Raw genomic sequence first — 24,221 nt, forward strand, 5'->3', positions numbered from 1 at the left:
ACCATACATTTGCACTCATTTCACATGCTCTCAAGGTAATGTTCAAAATCCTTCAAGCTCAGCTTCAACAGTATGTGAACCAGGACCTTCTGGAGGTACAAGCTAGATTTAGAAAATGCAGGGGAACCAGAGATCCAATTGCCAATATTCACTGGATCATAGAAAAGCAAGGGAATTGCAACGCAACATCTGCTTCACTGACTATGCTAAAGCCTTTGTCTAGATCACAGCAAACTGTGGAGAATTCTTAAAGAGATGGGAATACTAAACCATCTTACCTGTCTCCTGAGAAACCTGTGTATAGAACAAGAAGCAACAGGTAGAACCGGCCATGAAACAACAGACTGGTTCAAAATTGGAAAAGGAGTATGTGAAGGCCATATACTGTCACCCTGCTGATTTAACTTCTATGCAGAGTACCTCATGTGAAATGCCAGACTGGATGACTCACAAGCTGGAATCAAGATTGCTGGGTGAAATATCAACAACCTCAGATATGCAGATGATACCACTCTAATGGCAGAAAGTGAAGAAGAACTAAAGAACTTCGGGATGAGGGTGAAAGAGGAGAGTAAAAACCTGGCTTAAAACTCAGCATTCAAAAAATTAAGATCATGGCATCTGGTCCCATCTCCTCATGGCAGACAAATAGGGAAAAAGTGGAAATAGTGACAGACTTTATTTTCTTGGGCTCCAAAATCACTGCAGATGATGACTGCAGGCATGAAATTAACAGACACTTGCTCCTTGGAAGAAAAGCTATGACAAACCTAGACAGCATATTAAAAAGCAGAGACATTACTTTGCCAACTAAGGTCCGTCTAGTCAAAGCTATGGTTTTCCCAGTAGTCATGTACCAGATTTGAGAGTTGGACCATAAAGAAGAATGAGCACCAATGAATTGATGCTTTCAAACTGTGATGCTGGAGAAGACTCTTGAGAGTCCCTTGGACTGCAAAGAGATCAACCCAGTCAATGCTAAAGGACTTCAACCCTGAATATTCATTGGAAAGACTGATGCTTAAGCTGAAGCTCCAACCACCTGTTGCGAAGAGCTGTCTTATTAGAAAAGACCCTGATACTGAGAAAGATTGAGGGCAGGAGGAGGACGAGGTGGCAGAGGATGGGACAGTTGGATGGCATCACCAACGCAGTAGACATAAGTTGGAGCAAACTCCACGAGATAGTGAAAGACAGGGAAGCGTGGCGTGCTGCTGTAAACAGTGGACATATATGCCTCCAGTATACATTCCCAAGCCCATCCTCATTATCAGTTCAGACAAGCTAACAGCTTCCAGCTGGAATTGATGTCAACATTTTTTATGTAAAAGTAAGTTAGCTTTATCAAAGGTCTGTACTTATCAGCAAATTATTTATAGTGGTAAAATCATAAATAAAAAATAAATTAGCTTCAGTGTCCATCAGTAGGGACCTGTCTTTCACTATCTCGTGGAGTTTGCTCAAACTTATGTCTACTGAGTTGGTGATGCCATCCAACTGTCCCATCCTCTGCCACCTCGTCCTCCTCCTGCCCTCAATCTTTCTCAGTATCAGGGTCTTTTGTCGCTGTTCAGTTGCTCAGTCATGTCCGACTCTTTGCAACCCCATGGACTGCAGTACACCAGGCTTTCCTGTCCTTCACTGTCTCCCGGAATTTGCTCAAACTCATGTCACTGAGTCAGTAGGTGTATATTTAAGTAAATTAGAATATATCCATTCAATCAGATACTATGCATTCAGTACTCCACAACAACAATGATGTACATTGATTGGCGTGGGAAATGTCTGTGAAAAAAGAATGTATATTTAAAGCAAACAAGTAGAATGTGGTTTTTTTAAGTATGATAAAGTAAATATATGAGCATGCTCACACATCCTAAAGTCACTGGACTATTTTCTCGTTAGTACTTTTGGTGGGGTTCCCTGACCTAATGGTAGGATATTCCATGTGCCCCATAGCGGGGAAGAAAGTACATTCAGCTTATTTTCAGTCTGTTGAAAGTGGTTAGGAGGGGGGCCTTACCTAAAGAGCAGCTGGAAAACAGAGTTTTAGCATCTTTGAATCTCGGGAGCAAATCCGTTATGGAATTAGAGAGGACTTAACATCTCAGTCTTTGTAGCCCTGAGCTTATCCTCCAATCCAGGATGGTCAAGTACAAGGACAGCAGTATTGAGGGTGAGAATAAACTAAAATAATAACTATTCAGTTCCAATTCTGTCTAAACTAAATACCTGCAAAGTGGAACAAGATCTGGATAATTTTTAAAAAGTTATGTGTCCCTTGGTTAAAAAATTTTAAGTATGAAAATTCTTTAGAGGTATAATCCACATGCTACTATTCAGAAACAGTTAAGTACTGAATTATGAATTAATTCAGTCAAGTGACTGCCCTTTATTAAAACAGCTTTCCCTGGAAGGATAGCCCTCAGGAGATCAGTGCTCCCCAGTCAGAATTTCTGTGTATGAGCTACAGTGGAATCATGTCTAGTCTTAGTCCCTGGAATTGTAGTCCAAGTCTTAATGAGGTCTTAGGCTAGAAACTTGAAAGATTGGCACTGTGCGAACCTTTGCAGGAAGGAAGCATTTGTAATAAGTGAAGCTGAAATTGCTTAGTCTGGAAATCAATTAGCTTTGGGAATTCGTTTAAATGAAACAATCATCATGAACTTTCTAATTATTTTTTCCTAATTTGTGCTAAAATCCAAAAGGAATAATATTGGATTATCTGCTGTTCTGAATTAAATATCCTCGTGTGCCCCTTCATTTGCAAACATAAGTAAAGCTTTACAATGATATATAGAACATGGGAAATTTTTTTTCTTCCAAAACTTGTTAACTCTATAGCCCCAAGGAATAAGCTGTATTTTGGACTGTGAACTTGAAAGAGTTTGTTTACTAATCAGCTAATCAGAAATTATTCAGGCAAGAATCCTCAAGAAATTTCTTTATTGGCCCATTTCCCATTTTATAAAGAAGAGCAGGCAGCAAGGAAGAGTAACTTTAAAGTCTGTAACAGGACTTTATGACCGTTTAATGTTTGGCTTGTATATTCATCTGGCAGTTTTTTAGAATTGTTCAGGTCTATAAATTCTTTGTTACATTTGATGATATTAAAAAAAACAGGTGTATTTGTTAATGTTCTAAATTGTATCTGGGAAGTAACTATAACTTCAGGTACCTGGATTTAAGATTAATTTGAGGGGGTATACCATCAATCCTGAACAGTCCTCCAGCTACTTGATTCATTATAAGCTCTGGCAAAAGAGTTCGCATCTCTTTTGAGTTGAATCTCACAGGATTCAAACGTGAGTGGAATAGCATCATTACTACTGTACTTCCTTTCTCTGGTGCTGTTAACTATTCCCAAGAGAAAGAAGGGAAACACATAACGCCCATTGCTTATCAGAGTTATAAGTTCAGTAAATAATTATACCTTCTTGCTTTTGAGTGCGGTCGAATGAGGAAGTATATTACAGCTGCTAATAAACCACATTCAAATTACAGTCTCGAAAGCAACAACAGTAATCCACATTTTCAAAAGAATCATAGCAGCTCAGTTTTTTAAAAGACATGTTTCTAATTGCAGTTGCCAGAATCAGTTATTTTCTGATGTGATGTTTTATTTTCAAAGAATTATTACCTTTGTAGAATTGTGATGCTTTAAATTAAAAGTTGAGATGTATGTATTAAGTAATACTATACTTTAAAATGGCAGAACTGAAGATTGGAGGAAACAGAAATAAATGAAATTAGGATGATACCAAAGTTTGAAGTTCTATTCTAGGATTCTTTGAACCAAACACTTAGCAGCTCTTCACATCATGTTAATTGCCTTTTTGTATGTATTTCCATATGCTGAGTCATCGTTTTGGTTTAATATGCAGTCACTATAACAAGATTGGCAGTATTTAAGTATTCTTTCCTTTCATGCTTGCCTTATGGAATTTATAGTTTCTGAGCACAAACTGTTATTTTATCTTTAAAACACTTTTCTAAAATATTAGTGCTTGTAAAATAAAAATAAGGAAGATGATTTCCTTTAAGATACTGTGACAACAGAACTAAAGGTAAAGATATTTAAAATCCCTTACGCTCTCAAATGAAATTCATTTTGACCTTATTTAATATAAAGATGTAATGATGCCTTATCTGATTTCTTGAAACCCTTTCAGGACTTACATTTAAGAGCCAGTGTAACCATTGATCTTATAATTTTACTGAAATATATTAATTTTGTAGGTTGAAAGAATGGCAACCAAAACTATACTTTCATATAAGCATAATACATGCATTTGGAGCCCAGCTTCCTTTCTGTTCATATGACACATCCTTTGCTAGTGCTTTTAATGTTTTGCTTCCTGTATAATTAGTGATACAGTACTGTTTTCCTTCTGATATGAATGAGTGCAAAGACAGAGAAAGAGAGAACATATATATATGTGTGTGTGTATATATATATATAAAACCCTTTTAAAAATCTTTATTTTTTCACATATTGAAAATTTTTCAGTGTGTATCTGATATTCTCTTGATTAACCACATTAATAGCAGAGAGCAAATACCAGCATACAAAAGTAAGTTGAATTTTATATAGAACCTGCACTGCTTGTTTTGCATCTGAGTGCCCTCCCACACCCTCTGATACCCTGAATTTGAACTAGTCCCTGAAGATCTGGAAACGTGCCGTCCTCTTCCTTCTCTAGCATGGAATCATTGTTCCCCCTTGCTTGGTTTTGTAGCTTTGTTTTTTATAGATTCTCTGGAACATGGAAATGTGTAGTTTTGCTAAATAGGCTTATTGACTTTGGTCAGTGATGGAACGGTTAGAATAAAAAAATAATATGTCATGACAGCAAGTTAATGACCAATCACTCTATGCATTTGCCATATGTTAATAAAATTTGAAAGTAGCTGTTCATCCTATTTGGATGACTGGCCATTCCTTTTACCTAAGCCAACCATGAAAATAAAAACTGACTCTCAGTCCCAGAAGTTAGTAAGTGTAAGGCATTTTCTAAAATAAATATTTTCAGATCTCTGTCTTTTATTTCTTTTTATTAGGCTTACTATAAATCTGTGTTTTAGAAACAAAACCTAGATTTTTCTAAAAAGAAACAGGGAGTAATAGGAAGGCATGCCATGTCAGATACCAGTTTGTCATCATTATTTTCCTTTTCCTGAGTGTCCTTAGAAGCCCTGCAGCAGAAGCAGTGACAGAACAGAAGGGTTTACCCAGGGTTGTGAATGCCTCAGATGAAAAACAAAGCAGGTGGGAAACCTAGGGTCCACCAGGAGCGGTGCGTCAGTGGAGCCAACTTGGAAAAAGAGGAAAGGGACAAATCCACAAGCCTCCAGGTGTTGTTTTTGATCAGCTGCTGAGTTGTGTCTGACTCTTTGTGACCCTGTGGACTGCAGCACACCAGGCTTCCCTGTCCCTCACTATATCCTGGAGTTTGCTGAAAGCCATGTCCATTGAGTCGGTGATACCATCCAACCATCTCATCCTCTGTCACCCCCTTCTCCTCCTACCCTCAGTCTTTCCCAGCATCAGGGTTTTTTCCAGTGAGTCAGCTCTTTGCATCTGGTGGCCAAAGTATTGGAGCTTCAGCTTCAGCATCAGTCCTTCCAATGAGTATTCAGGACTGATTTCCTTTAGGATTGACTGGTTTGATCTCCTTGTAGTCCAAGAGACTCTCAAGAGTCTTCTCCAGCACCACAGTTTGAAAGCATCAGTTCTTCAGTACTCAGCCTTCTTTATGGTCTAACTCTTAACATTCATACATGATTACTGGAAAAACCACAGCTTTGACTAGACAGACCTTTGTCAGGGAAGGGATTTCTTTGCTTTTTAATATGCTTGTCGTAGCTTTCCTTCCAAGGAGTAACTGTCTTTTAATTTCATACTTGCAGTCACTGTCCACAGTGATTTTGGAGCCCAAGAAAATAAAATCTGTCACTGCTTCCACTTTTTCCCCATCTATTTGTCATGAGGTGGTGGGACCAGATGCCATGATCTTAGTTTTTTGAATGTTGAGTTTTAAGCCAGCTTTTTCACTGTCCTCTTTCATCCTCATCAAGAGGCTCTCTAGCCTCCAAGATTTGGCTTCAACTTAACCTTGTAGCCTTCTCTCCTTCCCGCCTTCCCCTCCCCCCACTTACCAGTCTCTGGAGCTGCCTCCAGTTCCTGGCTAGCCCTTCTGTTATGAGTCTCTCACTGTCTGGATTCTCTGTCCATTCTTCCCTCACTATTTCTTACTTACCCTTCAAGAATCAACTCAAGACTCTTCTTGAAGAAGCCATCTTGATCACTACCATGCTGAATTGCATGTCCTGGCTCTAGGCGCTCAGAACACTTCACACATTTAACTTAGTTTTTATCGTAAGTGATTAGAATTATTTATGCTTGGGTCTTTCTCTCCCATTATACTAGAAGGCAGTGAAGAGTGATTTGTTCACTGTAAAAATCCTTTGAACCCAATGTCCTACTGTAGTCCCTGGCAAAGAGTTCAGTTCAGTTCAGTCGCTCAGTCATATCCGACTCTCTGCGACCCCATGAACTGCAGCACACCAGGCCTCCCTGTCCATCACCAACTCCTGGAGTTCACCCAAACCCACTGAGTCAGTGATGCCATCCAACCATCTCATCCTCTGTCACCCCTTCTCCTCCTGCCTTTAATCTTTCCCAGCATCAGGGTCTTTTCAAATGAGTCAGCTCTTCGCATCAGGTGGCCAAAGTATGAGAGTTTCAGCCTCAGCATCAGTCCTTCCAATGAATATTCAGGACTGATTTCCTTTAGGATGGACTGGTTGGATCTCCTTGCAGTCCAAGGGACTCGCAAGAGTCTTCTCCAACACCACAGTTCCAAAGCATCGATTCTTCGGCGCTCAGCTTTCTTTATAGTCCAACTCTCACATCCATACATGATCACAGGAAAAACCATAGCCTTGAATAAACGGACCTTTGTTGATAAAGTAATATCTCTGCTTTTCAATATTCTGTCTAGGTTGGTCATAACTTTCCTTCCAAGGAGTAAGCGCCTTTTAATTTCATGGCTGCAATCACCATCTGCAGTGATTTTGGAGCCCAGAAAAATAGAGTCAGCCACTGTTTCCCCATCTATTTCCCATGAAGTGATGGGACCAGATGCCATGATCTTCGTTTTCTGAATGTTGAGCTTTAAGCCAACTTTTTCGCTCTCCTCTTTCACTTTCATCAAGAGGGTCTTCAGTTCTTCTTCACTTTCTGCCATAAGGGTGGTGTCATCTGCATATTAGGCAGACAATAAATGTGAACCTGAATGAAAACCAAAATATGGATTTTCAGCTTCTGCAAGGGAATTTATTGGTCAGGAGAATCATTAGCGTTATTCTTTATTTGAATTATCACCTGTGTTTGACATTTTAAATAGCCTTCCCAAAATAAACTATACCCAAGGGTATGGCCATGTCTCAAGAGTTGCTTATGCGTTTCTGTGTCAGTGTACGTTTGGGACTAACTCTTTCTAAAAAGCATCTCCCTAAGATAAGCCACAAGGCAATCATTTTTTAAGTGTATCTGTTTGACCCCTTTCAGATTTGAACTACATAATTTTGTTGAAACTTTTGAGCATAAATTAACTAGATCATGGAATAATACATGAGTGCCTTAGAGAACAGGTAATATTGTATGAAGGGAAACATAAGAAAGGGCATCAAGTAAATGGGGAGGAAGTTTGAAGCGAGTTGGAATGAGTGTTGGATCTTATATCCAAGAATAATGTTTTATAGAAAATTGTATAGAAAATGTTATATGTAAAATCTATAAAACCCCTGGATTTTTATTAAATAAAATGTTGAAAGTCTTTATGTGGGTTCTGGAACATGGTGGGGGTATTTTGATCTGATTTTGTTTTATATTCTAATTGGAATGGGTGTGTATCTCTATATGGCACCTATACCTTCTAAAATATTTGTTCATCAACAGCAAGCACATAACAACTTCTTTCTGACTTACATCAAAAGTAATTTTCCATCTGGAGATAAGGGTCAGAGCTTGAAATCAGTAGCCAAGGCAAACAGCAGTGAATATTTTAAAATATATAAAGTGATCTGTTAGCTGAAATGTCGTTATTCAAAAACTGTCTCTTTAGCTTCTACTACTTAGAGCTGCAAAAACATGGAATTAGTCTGACCCATAACTCTTCACTCTCTTCTCTTCTGTAGTGGGATTGGAAGGAACTGGCCCTGGGCCTCAGGAGGAAGCAGTATTTTGGCAGAATTTGGAACTCTGCACTTGGAGTTTATGCACTTGAGCTACTTATCAGGAAACCCCATCTTTGCTGATAAGGTGAGATTCTCCAGTCAACTCTGCATTGCAAAAGAGTACTTATAGGAAAATATCCTCTCTGGGGAGATTTAGGCATATGGAATGTGGAAAAGAACAACCAAGTCTAATGGAGCCCTCCGTGAATTTTTGTTACATGCAGCATTGCTTGTAACCAAACTATAAAGCACTATTTCATGGCACTATTCTAACAGTGCAAGAGGGCCTGAGTTACATGTCTGATTCTCTGCACCTCCAGTAAGTAACTTTACCTCTCTGAATTTTTTCCCTTTTCTCAAAAACAGTGTTTTGTGGACTATGTGAACCACACATGTGGAAGAATTTTTTAAGCTCAGTTTTACAAATGCAAGGTAGCAATTGAATTGATTTTTAATTTTCAAGAAACACACCCACCATGCCACCACTCTGCCCTTATCTAGCTTTCACCCCGCTTTGTCGGCTGCCCTTTACAGCAGCGTCCCTTGGGCGCATTGTCTGTGTCTGTTGTCTTCTCTGCCTGACTCCCACTCCCTGGAGCGCTTTCCCGCCAGGCTTTTCTCCCAGCCACACTGTTGCCACATCCAGGGACCTTTGTCGTCTCTCTCCGTCTTCCTCGCCCTCTCAGCGTTGATGCGCTGGATCACCTCCTTCTCCAGGAGGCTTTCTCTGGCCCTGGATGCAGACAGACAGTACTCCCCTAGGTTGCTTCCTTCTCACTCTCTTCTGTTGGATCCTCCTTATCACCCCACCCTCTAAACACTGGAAAAGCCCAGAACTCAAACTGGGGGCTCTTCTTTTTACTTTCACTCTCTCCATTATTCTCCCCAGTCTCATGACTTGACGTATTATCTGTATGTTGACTGCCTCCACGTTTGTAAATCCAGTCCCAACCTGGCGCCTGAACTCCAAGCTCTGTAGCCAAGTACCTGTTCAACATCTGCACTGTGAGGTCGCTCAGACAAGTCCCACTTAAAACGCCTCACACCTGCTTCTACTCTAGTCTTTACTGTCTGGGAAAAGACACCTGTTTACCCAAGGGCCCAGACCAAGACTCTTGAAGTTATCATGGTTCTTCTCTTTCTATAAACCTCAGGTCCAAACCATCAGGAAATCTTTTGTATCCCATCCCCTGTGCATTACCCTGGCTCAGGGACCCATCATCTCTCACCTGGACTGTGCAGTAGCTGTCTGACTACCACTTCCTCTCATACCCTCAGTCACACTGATCCTGTAAAAATACAAGTTTCAATGGCTTTGCATCTTCCTCAGATTAAGATATGATTTGAGAGGCCTGCACAGTGTGGGTCCTGGCTTCCTTTGCTTCCTCACCTTCAGCCTCGGTGGTCTTGCCAAACCCACTCTCTTCTCAGGGCTTTTGTGTACTTGCTCCTGCATTGCTCTGCACTGCTTCCTCTTTTATTCCTTTAAATTTGTGCTTAAACACTCTCCCAGTGCCCTCCCCAGAGCACCCTAACCGAATGCAGCCTCACCACCTCCTATCACTCTGTCCCATTACCCTTTTGTATTTTTTATAGATTTTATTACCACTTGACGTATTTATTTGTTTCTTAGCTGTCTCACTCCACTGGATGCAAACTCCAAAACAGTAATGACTTTGTTTATCCAGTGTATCCACTGATTCATTCTACTTCTTTATATGGTATCTCGCATATGGTAATCAGTGTGACTATATTCACTTACTGTAATTATTTGTAAGCTGGTGACAACTATCTTTGTTCTAATACTGCATCATTTAAATCAACTTTTATTCTAACATGGAAAAAAGGTAATCAAGAAAGAGAAGAATGGCACCAAACTTTTTTCTTTAGATTTTTCATAGTAACATTTCATTTTCTGTTGTAGGTAATGAATATTCGAACAGTACTGAACAACCTGGAAAAACCAGAAGGCCTTTACCCTAACTATCTGAATCCCAATAGTGGACAGTGGGCTCAATGTAAGTCAAGAGTTAAGCCTTGTTTTAGCTCTTTATAGTACCCAGCACTGTTCTAGTAACAGAGAGAAGGAACACCAAAATAGCCCAAATCTTGTTGGAGAATCCTTAGAAAAGAGGAAAGTTCCCTTCATAAATAAGCTTCTGTCATAGGGCAGACTATAACTGTTACCAGGGGAGCTATATTGTTTTATTTTTCATGCATAACTGTGAGCCTGATTATCTGTAAGCGCATTTAAAGGTGTTAATCAGAAAGGCAGATCTGGTCAGGGTAGTGTGGGGATGATAGCCTCTAACAAACTGATTATGCAGATAAGAAAATTGTTCCTTTGTGCTAATGACTAGCAGGATTTTCCCAGAGTAGTTAGAGCATTCTGTTTCATAACATTTTCTCTTTCTTCTTGGCTGCAGGATGAAAGCAGACCCTGAATCTTTAAGGGCTGAGAAATTGAAGGAGCAAACAGGGTACTTTTCTTTAGTCAGTGTTAAGGTGGCAGATAAAGGCTTCTCGCCAGGAGAGCTACCTTTACCATAGGAGAAAGTATTGTGCTAGAAGCCCTCACTTAAGATCCTTAGGGACTTTGACCAAGGCTATAAAGACTCAGAGTAGCTGAAAGAAATGCTCTCAGGCTGATTGGGGAAAACAGTGGTAGATTAAGCAACACCTGAGAGCAAATGAAGAACCCTAAATGAGATGCCTGGCAGTGACAAGGATGTTAGCGACACCTTGAGATTTTACTCAAGAGTTTTTTCTTTATATTTAAATAGGGTATTAGATGAGTATGCTTCACTGTTACTTCACAAGTATTTTTCTTAAAGAATAATTTAGTAGGAAAAAATGCGCTAAAATCTGTGTCTGCATTAGTATTGTCTGTGGAAGGCTTGGCATTGACATGATAAGTCCACAGTCAAGGTTGCCACTTAACCTAAGCATGGTCTGCTAGGTCATTAGATGTTCTTTGGACCTCTCAGGGGATCTCCACAATCAAAGCTATTTTTATAATAACACTTTTCACCATGTTGACATTTGCAGTTATGTTGCAAAAGCAGTAGTGGGTAAAACTGCTAAACCCATGGTGAGAATCATGCCAGAGACAGCAGATACTAACAGGCAAACCTCAGAAACATTGCTGGCTCCGTTTCAGGCCACGGCAGTAAATCAAATAGCACAATAAAGCAAGTGACACAAATTTTTTAATTTCCCAGTACATATAAAAGTCATGTTTATACTGCAGTCCATTAAGCATACAGTAGTACAATATTATATCTAAAAGGCAATATACATTCCTTAATGTAAAAACGCTTTATTGCTAAAAAGTGCTAGCCATTTTCTGATTCTTTAGCAAGTCACAGTAGCATCAAAGATCACTGATCACAGTTGACCATAAAAAATATAATAGTAGTGAAAGACTTAGAAATATTGGAAAATTACCAAACTATGATCCAGAGACAGGAAGTGAGCAAGCGGTGTTGGAATAATGATGCCGGACTTGCTGAATGCAGGGTTTTCACAAACTTCCAACTTCTAACAAACTCAGGCAATAAAATGAAGGGCAGTAACTTGAGATTTGCCTGTGGTTATGTCCTTCACTACAGATAACCACAACAAATAAAAAGATGCCACTTTCGCTCATGAATGATGTTAATGAAGCAAAACATTTACTGATTCTAGTAAATCACAGTCACTGAGTAGATCACATCCTTGTAATATTCTGTATGATTAAATGAAAAAGACACAAAACGCTTCTGCTGCATGATGAAAAACCTCATAGAATAAAGCACTTGTGTTGTGATTTGAGTTGCAAGCTGAACTGGCTGCCATGCTGTTTCATGACTCATCATTTTTACTTGAAGGAAGTGCTGAAGACAAACTGATTATTCAGACTTGGGTAATTGGTAAATGTCACAAAAATGAGCATGTTTCTTCAAGGAAAATGAAGAGTGTCTCTACCAAAGATAAAACTTGAGCTTATAATTAGAATTTTGAAATTTTTTCCATGTGCCACCATAAGCTTAATGCCTTTCACCAACACTAAAAGATTCTTCTGCTAAGACTGGTGATGATATAACAAATATGGTTTTTTTGATGCTATATAATCAAATGTTTCGTCATCTGGAAGCTGTGCATAATTCAGGGAACCAGTATGTCCCAAATGACCGTGCATGATGTTGCAAAATCATGTGTGAGAAAAAGTGCATTCAAAGTGCAAGATGGCCCAGTGCATTTTAATGTAATAGTGCGAAAATTCATTGATGTGATTTCTAACTCCACATTGTAACTGTTAAAAACTTTAACCACTTGTCAGTTTTGTTGTAGTACCAAAAAAATTATCTGCAGTTATCTGAAAAGACTATCAAAATACTCTTTGCTTTCCCACTATGTAAGTGTGTGAGGCTGCATTTTCTTCATATGTTTCAGCCAGAACAACACATAGCAACAGATTGAATGTACAGCAGATATGGAAATCCAATTGTCTTCTAGTACAGCAAACATTAAAGAGATTTGAAAAAATGTTAAACGGTGTCTGTCTTCCCACTAAGTATTTTTTTTTTTTGGTAAAATGTAGCATATTCTTCTGAAAAGCCTATATATTAACATAATGGGTATATTATTACTTTACTAAGATATTTTCCGTTCTGATTTAATTTCCAATACGGTAAATATTGATATGCATGCATGCTAAGTTGCTTCAGTCATGTCCAACTCTACTGCGTGGACTGTAGCCTGCCACGCTCTTCTCTCCATGGGATTCTGCAGGCAAGAATACTGGAGTGGGTTGCCCTCCAGGGGATCTTCCCAACCCAGGGATCGAACCTATGCCTTTTGTGTCTCCTGCATTGGCAGGTGGATTCTTTACCACTAGCACCACCTGGGAAGCTCAAATATTGATAGATATTACATAAACAGATTCTTCAGCATGCATATTCATTTTTAAGAATGTTAAAGCGTACTGAGGTTAAAAATGTGAAGGCCACCATAATATTTGGGAAAAATAGAACTTGAGTAACTTTCTCAATTCAAGATAACTAGACATGATTCTCTGAAAGGAAAAGTATTTTTAAAGTTATCCTCATGAAAGATTTCAAAATTTAAAGAAAAGTCTCTGTGAGTTGCTCTCTCCTTCCTGTGTTATAGGATGTAGAGACCACTATGAAGGACAAAAAGAGTCAGTTCTGGAACATCTCAGTTTCACCTTCTGGGTCACCAGTGTACTATGTATTTGTCCATGCTTCCTGGTACAAAGGGCCCTTTGTAATTGAATTGCTTATGGGCCAGTTTCCTGATGGAAAAACAAATAGAGTTCATGCGTCTCCTGCCTCTCTTCCCCCATCCCCATCCGATGTTCCAGCCACGAGGAAGATGCACTTTTTTTTTATTCATTAATCAAGTTCTGCTTGGCCGTATCTGGGTCTTGGCTTTTTTGCCTTTTCCCTCCAGCCCTTTTCCTGTTTTTCTAACTCTACCAAGAGCCAACTCAATCACCCTTTCTTCTTCGTGGCCTTCTTCAAGACACTGTTTGGAAATTGTTCACCCACTCCTCCTCTGCTTGCCCCCATCTTCCTCCCCCATCCCAACACTCTCGGTACTTTCCCATCACAGTCCTTTTCCTAATGGCTCATATACATATCCATCTTCCTAGGGATCCAGAACTGTTGAGGACAGTGACTTCGTCATATTTGTTAACCCAGCACGTAGTGTCTTACAGCTAGTAGAAGTTTACTTGAATTTTGTGAATACTCATGCAGTATGTATCCAATCTAACGCCTGCCTCTCCTGTTAGTAATGGCTCTGTTTTTCCTCTCTGAGCCATTTGGCTCCTGCTCCTCAACTGTGGTTGAGAGGCAGCATCTAGTCCTGATCATTAATAATATGTCATGACTGTTGAGGCCAAAGATGGGTTCCATGTCTATAAATAGAACAACTGTCACCCTTCTTCAATTAATAGAGACAACATTGTGTGTGTTTAGTAACACCATATTATATATACATATAGTAACACAGTATTATATATATGTATAAAATGTGGTGTAATGAGCATCATTGGGGGATTGCTTTGAAGAGAGAAGTTCACATTCAGATGAAGTCTATAAAACTAAAGGCTTAAGATATTGAGTATATAATCCTTTTTGTCTTGATTCTTTTGATTTTTTTTTTTTTCTCTTTTAAAGTGGAAGACATCCTTTTCTGGGACCTATTCCTATTGAAAAGAATAAATTACCCCTTTTATAGAACAGCATAATATTTGCGTGGCTGTCATACACATTATGTTTAGAGCATTTGGGAACAAGAACACCATATATGTTTCTTCTGGTAGACAGTCCTTTCCTGCTGATAAAACGAGGCATGTTCTCTCTTACAGCCACTAAGATGTTTACACAGGACTTTGTTGCCAACATAAATAGTCATCCAGACATGGTCGGGGGGAGCTTAGTGAGTGAAATACTAAATTATTAAAAAAGAATTTTTCTCGTTTCTCTTCCATATTCCCTTATGTTCCTTTATTTTGATTCTTTCCAAATATAAAAATTTTATAGGTGAAAAAAATAAAAAACTAACTGGCATTAAAGCAAATATGTAAACCCTTTTCCTTTTTAAAAAAATCACTAAATGTTCAAGCTTGCGTCTTCCTCCATTATAGAATCATAACCCAAGGGGGAAGAAAATGAAGCTGCTTCTGGCTGTTCGTTTTCAACTCTCATTGCTTTAACTCTAAAGGACATGTCTGAATCATGGCCATCATTTGCTATTACTTCATTTAGTCCCTGTTGTTTTGAAAGTAACTGAACAGAGATTTGCTTCACCATGCCTCACTTGCATTTGTCTCCTGTGATCGTGTTTATAACAACAGGCTTCTTACTGATGAGATAGTACTTAGTCCGTTTAGTTTGTAAATGTCAGAGGTTTCTGTGGCTGTCTATTTAGGAAGCTGTAAAGGTCATGTCAAACTGCTATTTTAAGAATCAGCCTTAGAATTATAAAAATACTAATCTTACAATAAAACAAACTGTAATTCTGGGCTTTCTGCAAAAGAAAATCACACATTAAAAATAAATCCCTTCTAGGTTTCATAGATGTAGTCCTTAATAAAATTAACTTAAAAGAATTTGGCTTTGTTTGTCAGTTATTTACTGAGTACCTACTATGTGCAAGATACTCCTTAGGGGTTGACGTGGACTGGAAAACATAACAGGGCTAGTCCCTGCCTTCCTGAACCATAATCTCATGGAGAAGACACACACACAATAAATGTCCCCATTTCATGAAAGTGCAGTTGTGGCAAACGTGTGCTGTGAGAAAGTGCATGGAGAGCCTGGTGGGCAGTCTGATACATGAACTGTGAGTAAGCGTTACCAAAGGAAGGGGAGAGGAGTCAGGGGGCACACTTCAGGCAGAGAGAACAATGCCTTGAGAGACCCTGAGGTGGGAAGGAGTCTGATTGTTTTGAAAACCCAAAAGAAGGTCAGTATATCTAGAGGGTAGAGAGCAGGATTGATGACATAGGGAAGGCCGAGATCGTGCAGGGCCTCCCTGGTCTCCAGACACCCAGGATTTGAGTCTTCAACATTAAAGGCGTCAGGAAAGGGATGATTCAGTTCACACGTTACAAGGGTTGCTCTGGCATTCATGTGGAGGATAGATTGGAGTGGCGCTGGCCCTGGAACTTTGTGTGGCGGTGGAGATGCTCTGCGTCTCCCTTCCAGTGCTGTGACCAAGGCCTCATGGAGCTCTTGAGCACGAGTATGGCTGAGGAACTGATTTTTTAATTAGTTTGAATAGCGAAATGCTGTCACCGTGCAGGAGACAAGATAATTTGCCATTGCAGACTCCGGCATAGTGGTAGCTCAGACCAAAATTGTATTAGTGAAGACAGGAAGGAGTGGATGGACTCGAGAGATACATCGGGGGTGAAATTAGTAGAGTTCAGTAACTCAGTGAATATGGGAGTGAGGGAGAGAAGTAAAGAATGACCATCTGATGTCTGACTTATGCTGACCTGGCAGTATGAAGGTGCCACTTAGTGAGACAGGGATCAAGGCTAAGATAAGGTTGAGGAGGGAAAGATAATATGTTCATTCTTATCACCTCTTCAATTTTAGGTCCCAGTGTCCAAGTTTCATTGTTGGGTGGGACTCAGGAGAAAATTGTTTGGATAGTGGTATAAAAATCAGTTTACTTTTTTGTAACTAATTCAACAAATAAAGATTTTTTTAATAGATACATAAAATTAGTTTTAAGGTTTGAAACTTCAAATGCGAATTTCCCAAATAAGACCATCTTATTAATGCTCAAATTGTCTGTGAACTCTAGGAATGATCTTTCAGTGTGTCTCTGTTTTTATAGGTAAATATGCTTGGAAAATGTATGTATTCAAGTAGTAGGCAAAAGAATATGTACGGTTGGTATATATGTTGGAGAGCAAGTGATTACAAATTTGAGACCCTATGGGGGCTGGAGAGTCACCTGGCACCTACCAGTGTTAAAATCTCATTTAGCTCCTCTAAGCTTCTTATCTCACTTTTAAAGAGGATTACCTACCTGCAAGTTACAAGATTGTTTACAACATACATAGTGGATCTAGCATAATAAATGACGTGGAGGGGGATTGTAGGAATGAAGTGCATTCCATCCTTCCTGTCTGTGGAGTATAGCTTCCAGGACTCCACAATACCAAAATTTACGGGTGCTCATCCCCTTATATAAAATGGCATAGTATATGCAAGTAACCTATGCGTATCCTCCAGATACTTTAAATCATCTCTAGAGTACGTTTACTACCTGTGTGCATGTGCGTGCTTCGTTGCTCAGTCATGTCGGCCTCTTTGTGATCCCATGGACTCTAGCCCACGAGGCTCCTCTCTCCACAAGAGTTTTCCAGCCGGAATACTGGAGTGGTTTGTCATTTCCTCCTGCAGGAGATCATCCCAACCCAGGGATCAAATCCGTGTCTCCTGCGCTGGCAGGAAGATTTTTTACCACTGCACTACCTTTAATACGTAACACCATGTAAATGCTATGTAAATACAGTATAAATGCTATTAAAATAATATTTGGCTGTGCGTGGCAAGTTCAAGTTTTGCTCTTTGGAACTTCCTCGAATGTTTTTTCCACATATTCAATCCACAGTTGATTGGATCTACTTACAGGGAGCCCACAGATACAGAGGAGTGACTGTATTAGGAAGAAAAACTTCTGTCCTGTCTTCTTTCTTACTGGCCTCCCCTGAAGAATTTTGAGCCTTCAGATTGATAATACTACAAAAGCTATCAAATAATAATAATAACTAGAAGAAACTGAGGAGTTTCTGGTTATATTCAGGCCAGGGTTTTTTTTGTTTTTGTTTTTTGTAAGATATGATACTCATAGCTTTGACATGGTTTATTATCTTACTGAGAGATAAAGCAATTAAAATTTCTGTATATATATAGTGAAACATTTTAGTTTTTTTCTAATGAAATAGAATTTTAGAATTAGGGTTGATTATTTTTTATCTGCATATTTATAAAACTACACTGGTTATTATTTAAAGTATATCACATTGATTAACAGCACATCTGCTCATTTCAGAATATCTTTCTGCAAATAGGAGATTTGTTGGAATTTAAATGTAACATTGACTTGCTGTTGACTTGGGGTTTTGCATCCTACTTACTGATGTGATTTTACTGCATTATCTGAATTAAAGTCTGAATTAGTCTAAAATTCATTTCCTTCTCTTTGCAGATCATGTATCAGTTGGAGGACTTGGAGACAGTTTTTATGAATATTTGCTAAAGGCATGGTTAATGTCTGACAAGACAGATCTCCAGGCTAAGAAAATGTATTTTGATGCTATTAAGGTAAACACAAATTTAAATCATTATTGGCACTCAGCTAACTTATAACTTGCATATTAATCAAGCTTTAATGAAAAAATGAAATACTACATGAGTGGGTTACAAAATATTTTCAGTTAGGTAGAATTCAATATGTGCTAGTATAATTATAACAATTATAATCATACTTGATATGGTTTAGTTCTAATAGGGCAGTTAGAAGTTTTTTCATGGTTCAAACCTCAGCTAAGATTCACACATCTGAAAATGAGGTATTTTTCTTAAACATGTGTGAGTTCCCTGTTAAAATCACAGTTGAAATTATTGTAAATCCTGAATTTATATTCTAAAAATTAAGTAAGTTAAAATTACCCACGATTACAGACAGTCCTAATGGCTACTTGCATTTAATTATGGACACTACTTTGAAATAAAAACCTGAACTATCCAAACTAATCTGTAAGGGACAATTATTAATAGTTTTCAAAGGTCCTTGTGATAGAAGAGGAATAAGGGGGAACAAATATTTGTTGATTTACTGTGTAATAAGTATTGTGTTAGGTAAATATATAATATGTTTGTTTCCTTAAATAGTTTTTTGTTTTTATTTTCTATTGGAGTATAGCTGATTAACAATGTTGTGTTAGTTTAGGTTTTTTTTAAGTGAAATGTAGTTGATGTATGATATTATATTAGTCTCAAATGTAGTATATAGTGATTCGACATTTGCGTATGTTACGAAATTATCACCCACAGTGAGTCTAGTAACCATCTGTCCCCATACAAAGTTATTACAGTATTATCAACCATATTCTCTTCATATCCTCATCAGCATTTGCTGTTTGTTGTCTTTTTGATGATTGCCGTTCTGATCGGTGTGAGGTGATAGCTCACTGTGGTTTTACCTTGCATTTCCCTGATAATTAGTGATGTTGAGCATCTTTTCATGTGATTGTTGGCCATCTCTCTGTATTCTCTCTTCTTTGGAAAAATGTCTATTCAGGCTTTCTGTCCATTTTAATTGGGTTGTTTGTTGAGTTGTATGAGTTCCTTGTGGATTTTGTTTAATCCTTTATCAGATACATTTTCGAATATCTTCGCCCATTTAGTAGGTTTTCTGTTGTGCGCCCATTTCTTCTGTTGTTGTTGCTAGTTCCCTTCACTGTGCAAAAGCTCTTTAGTTTGATGTAGTCTCCCTTGTTTGCTTTTATTTTCCTTCCCTAAGGTGACAGATCAAAAACCGATACATGGAATTCTCCAGGCAAGAATACTGGAGTGGATAGCCGTTCCCTTCTCAGGGGATATTCCCCGCCCACAGACTGAACCCAGGTTTCCTGCATCACAGGCAAATTCTTTACCATTTGCGCCACCAAGGAAGTCATATAAATATATATATGGTTCTAGGACCAGTGTCAAAGAATGCACTGCCAATATTTTCTTTTAGGAGCTCTATAGTTTCAGATCGTACTCTGAAGTCTTTAATCCACTTGAATTTATGTCTATATATGGTGTGAAAAAGTGGTCCAGCTTGAGTCTCTTGCATGTAGCTGTCCAGTTTTCCCATCACCACTTTTTAATTGGAATGTAATTGTTTTACTGGGTTGTGTCAGTTTCTGCTGTACAATGAAGTAAATCCGCCATATGCGTACATATATCCCCTCTCTCTAGATTTAATATTACATTGGTTCCCTCCAAGGTCGATAGTGAACTTTACTACACAGAGCAGATACAGCTCTTTAAGATTTCAGATATTGGAACCAGACACCTTAGTTAGAACCGTGGCCTTTATTTCGCACAGCCTTTAAGACACATGATAAACATTAAAAGCAGACTAGGATATGGTCCATATGCCCTCTTCCAGATTTATTTTTTCTTCATTCCTGTGAGGCTTCAGGTTTTAACTCAGGGAGTTCTCCATACAGTATGGTTTCCATTATATCATTTTTAATTACTGTCCTGGCAGACATTTTAATTATTCTAATCTTAAAATGGCCCCCTTAGATCTTGATGTTCCAGGAAAGACAACTTTCAAATACTTTTCCCTTGGTTTCTAGAACTATACCCACCCAGCTTTTAACATATTGTATTTAGACAAACCATTGACAGGAAAATCCATTAAGAACAAATGAAGTCAAAGTGTTTCCTCTTTCTCTTAATAGTAAAAACACTTCCAATCCATGTTGTGTTTTTCAACTTAGAAAGCAAAGTTAGAACAGTTGCACTTTTGATTTGAAGAAGTAGTCGTGTCTTACATATTAAAGTTTCCTTGTGCTGGTTATATGTGGCTGCTTGCATGCATGCTAAGTTGCTTCAGTCGTGTCTGACTCTTTGCCACTATGGACTGTAGCCCACCAGGCTCCTCTGGCCATGGGATTCTCCAGGCAAGAATACTGGAGTGGCTGGCCATGCCCTCCTCCAGGGGATCTTCCCGATCCAGGGATCAAACCCGTGTCTCACACCTCCTGCATTCGCAAGCGAGTTCTTTAACACTACCACCACCTGGTTGTACTTTAAAAGATCTTTGTTGTAAAGTAGAGGATCCCTTGCAATGTTGTTTTGGACAGTTAATTTACTGGACATGTAGTCCATCAGCTTTGGCTTCTAGTGCCTTTTGAAAATCATTTAATCCCAGAGTGGCGTGTTTTGTTTTGTTTTGTTTTTTTATTGTGTTAATAACAGATACTTTTGGGTTTTTACCTGGCTGTTATGTGGCCTCATCTGGAAGCCATACTAAGAAGCCACTGTGGTAGGTTCTCATGCAGCCAGAAAGTCCTTTGGCACCAGAAAGTCCTTTGGAATGATCTGGACAGGTGATGTATTAGGCATTTAGGATTCCAGAGGTACATCCAACTAATTTTTTTCAAATATAGAAGGATGAAATCACAAAATATACAAGTTTTTTTTTTCCTAATCAATTCTCTATAGGCGTGACACAACATATCTTAAAACCACTGAAGACTAATTTTTCCTCCTTTATATTTATTTACATTTTCCCATTGCCACACAAACATTGTTTCAAAAGTCTTAGAACTTCACTGTAGTTTGTTTTGAGAGATAGTGACTTGGTCAGAATCATGCCAAAAATAATACAGTACTTTATTCGTGATCCATAACAGGGTAATAATGTTTCTCTAATGCATGCTCAAAGCTATTACTCTTGCCATGTAGAAAGAATAATTTCTTGGGTGATGAACAAGTATCTGCTTGAAGGACTTTATTGCAATTTGTGCTATGAGAAGTGTAAATAACTAAGATGTTCAGTTGCATTAAATAAGAATGAAATATTAATGTAATAACTAGACCATCAATAAAATTAGCTTAACCACAGTTAATGAGCACAGTAGCGTGTTCATTTATTTCCTGCCATCTTGGTTTCATTTGTTTATTTCCATTAAAGGTAAAAGAGGTTTTATCTACCTATGCATTCATTTTCATTCATTCTTCTCTATCACAATTTTGTCTGTATCTACTACAGGCACACCTCAGAGATATTGTGGGTTCAGTTCCAGAACCACTGCAATAAAGCAAGTAACATAGTAAAGCAACTCACATGAAATTTTTGGTTGTCCCATGCATATAAAGTTATATTTACACTACACTCTAGGCTATTAAGTGTACAATAACAGTATGTATAAAGCAAACAATGTATATACTCTGGTTAAAAATATTAACCATCATCTGAGTCTTCAGTGAGTCATAATAGTAACATTAAAGATCACGGATACAAATCACCATAATGAATATAATAATATTGAAGAAGTTTGAAGTGTTGCAAATTATCAAAATGTGACCCAGAGACATGAAAAGAGCAAATGCTGTTGGAAAAACGATGCAGATAGACTTTCTGAACACAGGGTCACAGCAAAATTTCAGTTTGTGGAAAATACAGTATCTGCAAAGTGTAATAAAGCAAAGCACAATAAAAAAAGGTATGCTTGTATTCTGTGCTTCCTAAAATCTCTTTTTTGATGATACTATAACAGTTACAGACACAGTCATAGCCCTTCTTCTTCCAAGAAGTATTAATAATTGAGGGTATGGGGGGTATTTCCTATTTAAGTAATAAAAATAGTCATGCCAAGCCCTTATACCACAACTTTGTTTTTTTCTAATAAGGCTTATTTTGTTTATATACTCAGAAGAATATCAACAGTTCTGGGGCAGAAATAACCAAAGATGTTTAGTCATTTTTGTAAAATCATTTCTCCCAAATTTAAAGACCTTTTTTCTTTAAAAAAAAAAAACTTATTCATCATATATTAATATCCTTTTTAATAGAATTATTAGGGAGGAATTTAATTCATGTGTTACCACAGTGGTGATGTGATGATAATAAACGGTTTTTATCAACTGCTAATCACTGTACTGACTGCTTCATAAACAAAATGTTGCAATTTTCTCAATGGATACTACTATTCCTATTTCATGGATAAGGATACTGAGATTTAAAGATGCAGTAAGCAAATTACCCACAAAGTTTACAGATAGTAAATGTCAGTGTTGGAATTTGAAGCCAAGCAACTGGGGCTTCCCAGACCAAGCAGTGGTAAAGATCTACCTGCCAGTGCAGGAGATGCAAGAGACACTGGTTTGATACCTGGGTCAGGAAGATCCCCTGGAGTAGGAAATGACAACCCACTATAGTATTCTTGCCTGGAAAATTCCATGAATAGAAGAGCCTGGCGTGCTACAGTCCATGGCGTCGCAAAGAGTCAGACATGACTGAGCAACGAAGCGCATACATACCCAAGATCTGACTGCCTGAAGAACAGCTCCTTTTTCTCCACTCTGTTTTGCCACCCTTTCAAGCCTAAGGGAGGGAAAGGAAGACTAATAGCACTGGCCTGGGGTTTATACACAAATATGCTCTGTTTATTATTCAGAGCTGAGCCTGTGCTTTGTGTTATTTTTGAAAATGGAAATGCATTAAAGCAGCTCTCAACACTATACCAGTGGCCTGTCTTTGAAAAAGAGACAGCTTTTCTGGTCTGAGGACTACAAGTGTTTGATCATGGAACCAAGAAAAACCTACGGGTCTGGCCCAACAGCATTAATTCCAACGAACCAAACTAACAAAGCATAGATTAGAGGAGATATACAAGAGCAATAAATGAAATCTCAAGTTGAATTGTATTTATGGAACCAAATTCAAATTGTGAGTGATGTTTTATTCTTTTATATATATATATGTATATACTGTTGTGGTGAGAGTGAATGTGTTAGTTGCTCAGTCGTGTCCAACTGTTTGTGACCCCATGGACGGTAACCCCCCAGGCTCCAGTGTCCATGGGATTTTCCAGGCATGAATACTGGAGTAGGTTGCCATTCCCTTCTCCAGGGGACATTCCCGACCCAGGGATCAATCCCTGGTCTCCTGCATTGCAGACTCTTTACCATCTGAGCCACAATGTGTTTTTAGTTTAAATCTGAGAAAAGATTACAGAATGTTGAAAATAAGTATTATTTTCAGGCTATTGAGACTCACTTGATCCGGAAGTCCCGTAATGGACTGACTTACATCGCAGAGTGGAAAGGGGGCCTCCTGGAACACAAGATGGGCCACCTGACCTGCTTTGCTGGAGGCATGTTTGCACTCGGGGCCGACGACGCTCCTGAAGGAATGACCCAACACTACCTTCAACTTGGGGCTGAAATTGCCCGGACCTGTCATGAATCTTACAATCGCACCTGTGAGTCCCTGTTACTCTTCATATATAAACTCTTTGTGCTTTTTATTTCATTCAGTAAGTAACTTTGTCCATTTGTTGCCATCAAAAGAACATCTACTGTGCCTGATGAATATTTGATGATTATGATTAATATCTTAAAGGAATTTACATTTTTAATTTAAGAGCCATTGCTTTTCTACATAAAAATATTTACCTTTAGTTTACCAATAAACAAAAATCCAGGCCATAAAAGGTCAAGTGCAACTTATTGACCCTGCTTTACGTAAATAACATTGGCCGAGAGTCCCTGTCCTAATACAGAAGAAATTTGGTATGTTATAAACTATTATTAATCTTCCCAGAATCTCCATGAAATATACAATGAATCTACATGCGTGCTAAATTCCTTCGTTTGTATCTGACCCTGCAACCCTATGGGCTGTAACCCACCAGGCTCCCCTGTCCGTGAGATTCTCCAGGC

General features: G+C 38.5%; 1 protein-coding gene across 1 annotated transcript in view; it reads left to right on the forward strand.

Annotated features, from left to right (window-relative positions):
• MAN1A1 (mannosidase alpha class 1A member 1) overlaps positions 1-24,221 on the forward strand; it is a 169,497-nt gene that overhangs the window by 138,373 nt on the left and 6,903 nt on the right. The window contains exons 6-9 of the mRNA XM_052645819.1: positions 8,203-8,326; positions 10,166-10,259; positions 17,980-18,095; positions 23,542-23,761. Coding sequence (XP_052501779.1) covers positions 8,203-8,326; positions 10,166-10,259; positions 17,980-18,095; positions 23,542-23,761 — 554 coding nt within the window. The remainder of the gene's footprint in view (positions 1-8,202; positions 8,327-10,165; positions 10,260-17,979; positions 18,096-23,541; positions 23,762-24,221) is intronic.

Source organism: Budorcas taxicolor, chromosome 9 (genome assembly GCF_023091745.1).
Source record: "Budorcas taxicolor isolate Tak-1 chromosome 9, Takin1.1, whole genome shotgun sequence".
Classification (NCBI taxonomy): domain Eukaryota; kingdom Metazoa; phylum Chordata; class Mammalia; order Artiodactyla; family Bovidae; genus Budorcas; species Budorcas taxicolor.